Source organism: Tauraco erythrolophus, unplaced genomic scaffold, assembly GCF_009769465.1.
Source record: "Tauraco erythrolophus isolate bTauEry1 unplaced genomic scaffold, bTauEry1.pri scaffold_53_arrow_ctg1, whole genome shotgun sequence".
Lineage (NCBI taxonomy): Eukaryota > Metazoa > Chordata > Aves > Musophagiformes > Musophagidae > Tauraco > Tauraco erythrolophus.
This window is the reverse complement of record NW_028238621.1, coordinates 168,070-178,820: the sequence shown is the minus strand read 5'-3', so window position 1 is coordinate 178,820 and position 10,751 is coordinate 168,070. Positions and strand designations below refer to the sequence as shown.

General features: G+C 59.4%; 1 protein-coding gene across 1 annotated transcript in view; it reads right to left on the bottom strand.

The window, feature by feature from the left end:
• Nucleotides 1–487: 487 nt before the first annotated feature.
• LOC147525881 (scavenger receptor cysteine-rich type 1 protein M130-like) overlaps nt 488–10,751 on the bottom strand; it is an 84,610-nt gene continuing 74,346 nt past the window's right edge. The window contains 5 exon segments of the mRNA XM_086630841.1: nt 488–626; nt 1,334–1,511; nt 2,280–2,588; nt 7,355–7,492; nt 8,610–8,924. Coding sequence (XP_086486967.1) covers nt 488–626; nt 1,334–1,511; nt 2,280–2,588; nt 7,355–7,492; nt 8,610–8,924 — 1,079 coding nt within the window.

Below are 10,751 nucleotides of genomic sequence, written 5' to 3'. Positions count from 1 at the left end.
TGCTAGAAAGGGTCTCTGCTCCGGGCAGCAGGCAGGATGGCACAGGCAGCCCAGGGGATAGCCCTGGAGCTGCAGGGCCCCACGGGCAGTGGCCAGAGGAGTCCAGTTCCACCAAGGCTGCTGCCTGCCTAGCACCAGGCTCCGCACACCACAGGAACACTTTTGCCCTTAGGAGGTCAGGGGCCATGGCAGGACCAAGTGGACAAAAGGCCCTCCCAGCTCCCTGCCAACACCCGAGCAAGGGCTCCCAGCCCTGCCGCTCACCTGAGCAGTGCACAGCAGCGTCTTCCTTATGCCGGCACACACTGCCTTCCTGGCCGTGCCCAGCAGTCCTGCAGAGACGGCTCCGTCCCTCGGCACTCCAGCTGCTCCAGCCAGATGGGGCCCATCCCCATCCCAAACGCAGGCCTCATGCAGGGCAGACACTGCGGGGCCACAGCCCAGCTGCCTGCAAGCCACCTTGGCGTCCCGCATGTCCCAGGGGTCATCACACACTGTCCCCCAGGAGCCGCGGTGCCAGACCTCCATTCTCCCTGAACATCTGTCCGTGGCCACCCACGGCACGAATCTTCTCCTGTCTGGAGAAGGCAAAGACCTCCCGTGGCAGCGGGACAGCAGGCAGAGCCCTGCCAGACAAGAGGGGCACCACGGAGGAGCAGCTACCTGTGCAGCTCGTGGAGTTGGGGCACAGGGCCACGGTGGCTGAGGACGTTTCTGGGCGTCTCTCTGGGGAAAGAAACACTGCAGTGAAGAGGTTGGTTTGGGAGATGGTGCAGAAGAGAGTGAGACTGAGCTCTGTTCCTGCCTTCCTGGACCTTCATGGAGGTGTACGTGTTCCTGGTCATTCAAGGGGACACACACAGGACTGTGGGGGGATCCCGACTGCTCAGCCCCAAAAGGTCTCTGGTTCACAGAGCAGTAGGAGCCTGTCTGTGGAGGTGAGGCTCGTCTGAACCCTGTCTGGCTCTTCTGAGACCTCCCCTGGAGCTGCCTTTGCCTCCCCCGGGCCCTGCTGTCAACCTGGGTGATGGCTGCTGCTGGACATGTGTGGCTGTTGGTCACCTTTGTGCCACCAGCAGCAGAAGGGTCTGACATGGAAAGGAAGAGCCTCTCCAAGGTCTTCCTCTACATTTGGCCGTGCTCAGTGGGGAGCAGGAGCTGGAGTGACACTGGTGCCTGCTGGCTCAGAGTTACCGTTGGCAGATGATGTGGACCTCTTCTCGCAGGTCATCGCACGACTGTGGGTCCCAGGGAGCGGAGGGACACTGCCAGAAGGAGCTGGTTTTCTCCCCACACTGCAGATTATCCAGCCATGCAGGACCAGACACCTTGCCATAGGGCAGGCGTTTTTCCAGGGATCCTCCGTCCCCGCAGCCCAGCTCCTTGCATGCCAGTGACCACCGGCTCGAGAGTCATCGAGTTGGAGCAAACGCTCCCCCACGTCCCGTTGTAGAAAACCTGCAGGCGCCCGGAGCAGTCGTCGCTGTTCTCCAGCCTCAGGGCCACGAACTCTGGGAGGAAAGGCACAGAGGGGGAACAGGCTGGTCTGGGACGGGGGGAGCCAGAACACCTCTGCACTCCCCAGGCCCCCTGTCAGGCAGGGCCATGGCCAGCGTGTCCCTGTGCACCCCGAGGCACAGAGAAGTCCCTGATGGACACACCCCCCTGCCCTTCCCACCAGCCCTTGGGGACGGCTGAGCTCCCCAGGGACCCCAGTGGGACTGAGGGCACCTGTGCACGTGTGTCGGCAGGGACGGGCTCGGGCAGGGGCTCAGAGGCGGCCATGGACAGCCTTGGCCATGCCCGGCTCTCCCTGCATCCCGGCCTCCCCAGGGTCCCACTGCATCTCCCAGCACAGACCTGAGCAGATGACTCCCACGTCCTCCTTGTGCCCGCAGTCGTGCTGCCCCCAGGGCCCGGCAGGGCATCCCAGAGAGCAGCTTCGGCCCCGGAGCAGTTCACGCCGTCCAGCCAGTCTGCCCGGAGCCTTCTCCGAAACGAGCGTAGCCGGCCGCCTCCACCCGCCGCTCCGCAGCCCAGCTGGTGGCAGAACGACGCCGGCATCAGACAGGTCCCAGGCCGTCGTCGCAGACGGTCCCCCAGCTGCCCTGTAGTAGATCTCCACTCTCCCCGCGCAGCGCCCAGCCCCGTTAACCAGCCGGACCCGCCGGCTCCCTGCAGTGGGTACAAATCCCAGTTGCTGTCCGGGGCCAGCTGCCCCCACACCCCACCGCCTGGGCAGCCGTGCAGCACCAATCACCCCGGCAAACGACTCCCACGTCCTCGTGCCACCCCTGCTGCCCGTGCGCTCTCGGGCAGAGAGGTGTTGCAAAGGGTCAGGTCGGCCTCATGCCCGGCGCACTGCACCCCTCGCAGCCCCACAGGGCCTGTCCCTCGCTCAGGCTTCGGGGGGTTGTAGGCTGTCCCTGCCTCTCCGCACCGCAGCTGCCGGCACACCACGCTGGCCTCCTGCATGTCCCACTGCTCATCCAGGACTCTGCCCCATGTCTCGTGCTGGAAGAACTCCACTCGCCTGTCGCACCGGCTCCCTCCGCCCATCAGCCGCAGGGATCCAAAGCCGGTTGCACCTGGGCAGAGCAGAGATGCCACAGACAGAGGTGGCACTGGGGAGCACGGCACCCGTCAGGGAGCCGGGCAAGGGGGGACTTTCTGACCAAACGGGATAAGATGGAGCCTTGTGCCGACAAGAAGAGAGGGTAAAGCCCAGGGCCTGTTCTGCAGCTCCCACCCAGCTCTGCTGCTGCGGGGGCACACAGGCAGCTCCTCCTGTCTGGTGCAATGAGGTTCTGCAGGGGTCTCTGTGGGGATGGGATGTGGTGGTCTGCAGCCAGAGGGAGGGAGCGGAACCCGTAGCCCTGTCCGGGAACATCCCACAGGACAACAGGAAAGCCCAGGCCTGGCAGTGGCACCAGAGCCTAAGCCACTGGCCTGGGGCAGATGCCTGCCTCCGTCCAGTTCTCAGCTCTCCCACAGTAGAGCAGTCAGTCTGAGGAGGCAAAGCTCTCCAGAAGGCTCCTGGGGAAGCCAGGGTTTCTCCAGGGAGAAATTCAGCCTGGAACTGCCATGGGACCCCTGCTTTGGGTGGCCATGTCACACACCAAGGGCAAACGGACTTAATGCAGCATTTTTCCAGCACTCACCTGAGCAAATGACAGCAGCGTTGTTCCCATGGGAGCATGGTGAGGCCCCCAGGGTGGTCACTGGGCACTGTCCCAGGTGGGCTTCAGTCCCGTCACAGTGGAATGCGTCTCTCCAGACAGGGCCAGTCTCTCTCCCAAAATGCTCTCCTCCAGGAATGGACTCAGCAAACCCACAGTCGAGTTGACGACAGAGAACGTGGGCATCCGAGAGATCCCAGCGCGAGGCACAGAGGGTCCCCCAGGTGCCCAGCACCTGGACCTCCACCCTCCCTGCACACGCTGTGCTGCCGTTCACCAGCCTGAACCCTGTGTATTCTGGGACAGAGGAGGAGAGAGGGTGGACTGGTGCTCCCTGTACCCTCAGCAGCTGGCGGAGAGGCCAGAGAGACAGCACGCCTTTCTTCTCCTTCTGCACTATATTCCTGCTGCAGACACCCCTCATCCCTCCTGTCCTCACACCCGGCCCAGCACCAGTCTGTGCTCTGTTCCCCAACCCTCAGCACAGCCCCAGTATTCAACATCCCCACCCCGAGTCCTTACGTGTGCAGGTGACAACAGCACTGTTTGCGTGGGTGCAGGATTGGTCCCTGGGGGAACCTCTGAGGCAGGAGGCGAGGAGGGATTCATTCCCCACACACTGCAGCTCTCCATCCCAGGTGGGACCAGTCCCTTCTCCAAAGTGAGATCCTCCAGAAACAGGCAGGGGCCACACCACACTGCAACTCCCTGCAGACCACGTCAGCAGCTTTGGGACCAAAGCGTGAGTCACAGACAGTTTTCCACAAGTCCCCATCAAGGATCTCCACACGTCCTGAGCAGTGGCTCTTCCCTTCCACCAGTCGGAATAATCCTGGGAAAAAGAAACCAACCGAGAGTCTTCTGGCAGTTAAATGCCCACATCCCACATGACTTCCAAGGAAGCTGTGACCAAATCACCCATTGTACATCCCAGAGGAAGCTTTTGAGGGAGTGTTGGTGAAACAAATGCATCCAGGCCCCCAGCACCTCTTCTCTACACCATCACAGCCCTGAAGTGTATGTGTCTAGCGCAGACCCACAGCAGAGCCTGCAGACCATGTCCAGCGCCTTTGGGACCAAAGTGTGAGTCACAGACAGTTTTCCATTGTCCCCATCATGGATCACTATACATCCTTTGCAGAGGCTATTCCTTCTGATCAGTCAAACAAATCCTGGAGCAATCAAAGACCCCTGAGTGTTCCCACAACCCTCTCGCAGTGCCCTGCAATGTCTTATCTGGTCTCCAAGGTGGTCAAAGGCAAAAAAGCCCCATGACCACCCTAGCTACTCTCAAGGAGGTGCTGAGGGCACAAATACATCAGGGCATCCTCTGCTACTCTTTGGAATCCATCACAGAATTCCTGGGCATGCTTCTTTCCCAAACCCACAGCCACAGGCACCGCTCGGACAAACTACTGCTGCCCCAGACACCTTGGGCTGCCCCCGATCTGGTCCGTGGGCACTGCAGCCCCCAGAGCACTTGGGCTCCAGGAAATGGGCCCAGGTGCTGTTGGCTGTTGTAGCTTGTCAGGGCCCCATGAGCTCAGGGCCAGGCTTGAGGAACCCCTTGGTGCCACCAGAAACCTACACCTTATCCATGGGTGTCCTGGGGCTGTTGGTGATGGGACATGTCACAGGACAAAAATATGGTGATGCTGTACCTGCAGTCAGTGTCTGTGCCACCGCCCTGCTCAGGTCCTACCCTGGAAAGAGGTCCTCAGCCATTGCTGGAGGGCAGTGCTGGCATGCATATCCCCTGGCCAAATGCTGGGCAGAGGGCAGGAGAGCGGACAGAAGAGCAGCCCTGGGCTTGCACGAGCTCTCAGCACAAGATTAGGGCACAGAGGAGAGCCAGTAAGTGCTGACAAACCCCCTGTGGCACAGGGCAGCCAGGGGCTGGGGGTGGGCAGGAGAGTCTGGGCAGCAGGTCAGCACTGCCTGGCGTGGTGCGCCTGTGGGTGTGCTCTCATGGGGTGACCCTGGGAGAGGAACGAGGTGTCACATGCCATCCTGCTTTTTCTGCTGAAGCCCAGCACTTTCCTCGCCCAGCAACCTCTTGCTTTTGCCAAGGGACTCCTGTTTGCCAGAGGACACAATCCAGAAGTAGCTGGCCATCTCACACCCTTCGCAGGGACTAGGGGTGGCCACACGTCACTCTTGATGCCTCTGGCATGGCAGGACCTGGCCCTCATCACTGCCAGAGAGGTCCTGGGGGAACAGGAGGAGAAAGACGGGAATCGAGGACAATGCAGAGCAGGGTGGGGGATTCACATGAGCCACCTCAGGGGCCAGGCAGGGTATGGGCACCCTTGGGCAGGTTCCCACTGGGCTTTGCTCAGGGACTGGGACAGTAGAAATGACAGTTCCAGCTCACCAGTTCGACCGGCCATATTGAATAATGCTCTGGTGCCTGACTGTTGCTCCCTGAGGGCACAGCCACATTCCTTCCACAATCCCAGCCCCAAAGGTATGGAACACGCTGTCCTCTTACCTGAACACATCACTCCAGTGTCACGAGCATGGATGCAGTTATGTTCACCCCATCCTCTGTGTGCGCAGTCAGACAGGGCAGACTCTGTACCATTACAGCCAACATTATCCATCCAAATGGGGCCAGATCCTGGACCAAAGTGTCCGTACTGAGGAGCTCCAACAGCAGATCCACAGTCCAGCTGCTTACAAACCACTGCGGCGTCATTCATGTCCCAGTAGTCACCACACACGGTGCCCCACTGGCCCTGTTGTTTCACCTCCACTCTCCCAGCACAGCGCCTGCTGCCATTCACCAGCCTCACCTCCGCAGCCCCTTCAAACACTGACACAGGACCAGTCAGGACAGCGTTGAGCCCCAGCACTGTGGGTCTGGGGGAACCCCTGCCTGAGTGGGAGCCCACTCCCCTCCAGGCTGTTCCCACGGCAGTGCAGGGGTCCCCTCCATCCCCAAGAGCTGTGTAAGGCTGAGGGTGTGCAGTTCTGGCCCTGCTGGGTCAGTTGTGGCCCCACAGACTTTGGTATCTCCTTCCATCCCAATGGCCCCTGGCTCTTGCCCCTGGCCCATGCCCGCCCAGGGCACCCGCTCCTCCCCAGCCAGTACCCTGAGAAGAGATCTGCTCCCCACAGTTCTCCTCTAAGCACATGCTCCCGCTTCTCCCCAGGGACACCCACCTCCCCTGGACCACAACCTGCCCTGGTAACCTCCCAGCTCATCCTCTGCCCTCAGCCCTTTCTGTGTCCCTGTGGAGAAACACAGTGAGCCCCCTCAATCCATGCCCCCTCCTTGTCCTTGGGCATCAGCCCAGACCTGCCCTATCTAGGATCCCTCAGGAAGGTCACCTCTTTGTGAGTCTGTGAGAACAGATACCCCAGTTCCCTTGTCTCCACAAGCACAACCAGCCTCCCTCTCAGGCTGACTCCAGGCAAGAGGGAAAAGCCCACAGCCCTGTCCTGGCTATCCCTGAGGGTGGCTGTGCCTCTGGGCTCACAGAACAAAGAGCCACCAGTTGAGCCACAGCCAGCTCACAGGGCTGTGAGGAAAGGTGTCCAGCAAGGGCTCCAGGAAAGGTGTCCAAGGATGGCACAACCATGGACAAACCTAAGCACCAAAATCCATAAACATGGGAGCCCTGGGAATGCCCTTCAACCATTCAAGGAGGTACAGGGTCAAAGCCACATTGACACGTGGGACAAAGACCCATTTCCAGAGAGATCCCTGTGGTGGTCCTTGGCCTCATGGCTGGGGAACAAGGGAACAAGCATTTACTCCTGCACAGCTGCATTCAGAGGAGCAGCAGTCCCTCTGTCCTCATCCTGAATTTTTCTGCAGCTGTACACCAAATTCTTGAGGATGGAACAGAAGCAGGATATTGGCTTCAGTGTCTTTTTCTGCATAACTGGTGACTGCAGAGCACATCACCCCTTACCCTGTTCTCATGCCAAGCCCAGTGCAGTCCATGCCCCGCACCCAGCACAGCCCCAGTGTTCGACACCCCACCCCGAGTCCTTACGTGTGCAGGTGACAACAGCACTGTTTGAGTGGGTGCAGGGCTGGTCCCTGGGGGAATCCCTGAGGCAGGAGGAGAGGAGGGATTCATTCCCCACACACTGCAGCTCTCCATCCCAGGTGGGACCAGTTCCTTCTCCAAAGTGAGCTCCCCCAGCAACAGGCAGGGCCACACCGCACTGCAACTCCCTGCAGACCACGTCAGCAGCTTTGGGACCAAAGCGTGAGTCACAGACAGTTTTCCACAGGTCCTCATCAAAGATCTCCACACGTCCTGAGCAGCGGCTCTTCCCTTCCACCAGTCGGAATAATCCTGGAAAAAAGAAACCGAGAGCCCTCTGGCAGTTAAATGCCCATTCCCCACATCACCTCCAAGGAAGCTGTGACCAAATCACACATTGCACATGCCAGAGGAAGCTTTTGAGGGAGTGTTGGTGACACAAAAACATCCAGGCCCCCCAGCATCCCTTCTCTACATCATCACAGCACTCAAGGGTATGTGTCTGTCGCAGCACCAGGCACCGCTCAGAAAATCTGCTGCTCTACATGGTGCCCTGCACTGCCTCGCACGGTCCCCCCATCACTGCAGTGGTGTGCATAGTTTGGGTCCTGAAGAATAGGCCCAGATGACAATGACTGCTGCAGCCTTCTCAGTCCATGCATTGCTTGGAATCCAGCAGGGCCATCACCTCGACACAGCTAGAAATGCAGCCAGCTCCCAAGGGTGTTCTGGCGTGTTGGAAGGTTCCAGTTAGGGGGGAGACATCACAGAGCACAGAAACGGTGTAGCTGTTACCATGACTGGTGCCTTTCAAGACCCCTCTGATGCCTGCTCAGAGCAGGGACACAGTTCTCTGCCCAGTGGTGCAGAGAAAAATCCCTTTTGATTTAGTTGAGGTACTCAGGCCTGTTGTGCTGGGTTTGTTTGAAAGGGATCTGGTGGCAGGAGAGGGAATTTGCTCCCTGTGACTTCCCTGGTTTCAGAACCGAAGCCACGACACCTGTGAAGCGGAATGACCCAAGGGGGTCAACAATCTCATGACGTTTCTCCAAGGTGTGGTGTGCTGAGCAAGTCTCTCCTCACTTCTCCAGCACAGGGACCCTCAGCATTGTTGACTGGGAGCTGGCCAAATGATTGGAGACCAGGAAAGAATGGTGGACACCCTGGGCAGGAATAGAGGATTCATCTCCAGCCAAAGACACTGACTGAGACGCAGTGAGACACTGTGGCATGGTCAGTTCACCCTGGAGTAGACTCCCTCTGGGCTTTTCCCAGAGACTGGGAACATGAGCAATGACAATCCCAGCTCAGCAGTTAGACCAGCATCACCAGGCCCTGCTCTGGCGTCTACTTCTTGCTCCCTGAGAGCAAAGCCAAGGTCCCTTCTTCCATCCTGGCCCCAAAGGTTAGAAACAGGCTCTTCCCTTACCTGAACAGATCACTCCAGCGTCCCATCTGTGATCACAAACATGTTCACCCCATCCTCTGTGTGTGCAGTCAGACAGGGCAGACTCCGTGCCATTACAGCCAACATTATCCATCCAAATGGGGCCAGATCCTGGACCAAAGTGTCCGTACTGAGGAGCTCCAACAGCAGATCCACAGTCCAACTGCTTACAAACCACTGCTGCATCATTCATGCTCTAGTAGTCACCACAAACAGTGCCCCACTGGCCCTCGTGTTTCACCTCCACTCTCCCAGCACAGCGCCTGTTGCCATTCACCAGCCTCACCTCCGCAGCTCCTTCAAACACCGACATGAAATCAGTTAGGAGATCGCAGAGGCCCAGCAGTGCAGGACTTGGGGAACTCCCTGCTTGTGTAAAGTCAGGGTGGGAACGCTCTGCCATCTGGGCTGTCCCCACTGCAGTGCAGGGGTCCCTTCTATCCCCACGGGCTGTGCAAGGCTGGGGTTGCCCAGGTCCAGCCCTGCTGGGTCATTCACCATCTCACCGCACAAGGCACTTTTTCCCACCCCAATGGCCACCTACCCCTGCCCATGCCTACTTGCATACTGCCAAGCCCTGCACTGGACACTCATTCCTCTGGGCATTCACTCCTCCCCAGCCCAGCAATCCCTGAACAACCCCAGGTACCCAAACCTGCCGTTTCCCATGCAGGCCACCTGCCCTGGCACTATTCAAACCCACCCCCACCCCCAAGGCTTTCTGTGTTCCCTCTGAGACAATCCAGAGGATCCCGCCTCCCACATCCCCTCCTTGCCCCGGATGTCAGCCCAGCCCCTGCACTTGGCCGGGCCCTCCAGGAAGCATGTCTCTCTACTGAAGATGCTTCAGTCCTCTTTTCTCTGTGGAGCACAAACTGTCCTCATGGGGTCACAGATCGCCTGGAACAAGGGGGCAGTGAGCAGCACACAAATCCTCCAGGGACCCCAGAGGTTGGCTGTGCCTTGGGCATCTCTGGGTGCTGCCATCAGGAGCTAGGCCACCACTAGCTCCAGAGACACAGAGCCGGGGAACAGTGAGTCCCAAAATGGTACCCCAGGACAGGGTTGTCTAGGAATCCAGCCAGCCACAGACTGCCTTAAACACTGGAGCCCTGGAAAAGGAGACACTCTCTCCCACCCCGAAGGGCACAGGGAAGGGCATAGGGTCCATGGACTTGAGCATCTACTGGCCCTTGTCTCAGGAGCATCTTGCAAAGAAACTCCCGATAGATCCCAATGACAGTGCTGGTACCCACTGGCCCTGGGCTGTGGGACAAGGGACCCAGTACTTACCCGTGCACAACTGCACCCAGAGGAGCAGCCACAGCATCTGAGGGGACAGAAGTCCCTCTCTGCCCATCCTGAGCCTCCTGCCCTGCCAGCGCATCCCTGCTGTGCCACACTCCCCGCCACAGCTCCTGCGGACTCAGGGAACAGCAACGATGGGATGGCAATATATCTCTGCAGACGCCAGCCCAGCTACAACAGGAGCCAATCGAAGCAGCAGCACCTTTTTAGACATTATTGGGAGCTATCTCGCCTCCGACACAGCCCAGCCCTCCAATGAACTTCTCCAGCGCCATTCATGACCATATATGAGGGACGGCTCCACTGCAGGTGTCACGTCACTGTGGTGGGAGGCTGTCACGGACAGGGCTGGTTGTAGTGGGGGAAATGGGTCTTTCACTCCTTGAACCTCACTGTGTGGACCAGGAGCACTGAACATCTCCAATGCTGGGCACATCCAAGAGCCAAGGTGCGAGTGTCCAGCCATCCCCATGCCATGGGAACCACAGGGCTAGGACTGCACTGGGGGCTGGGTCAGGAAGGGAACAGTCCCACCTCCTGATCCACACCCCGCTGTGCTGGGAACAGAGGCGGGAAAGGGCCTTAGCCCAGGCCAGAGCCCCATCCCAGGAGCACTGGCTCCCCCATCCCTCCCTGGAGAGCCCCACGGAAGGTCCCTCACAGGAGCCAGAGTTGGGACATGTCCCTGTCCTGGCAGTAGAGACTCAGCCCAGAGGCTCAGACAGATCCCTGACTCTCAGACTGTCACCGAGGGGCCGTTATTCCCCACGGGTGGCTTGGGAGCTGCAGCCTGCAGGTGCACAAACCACAGCCCAC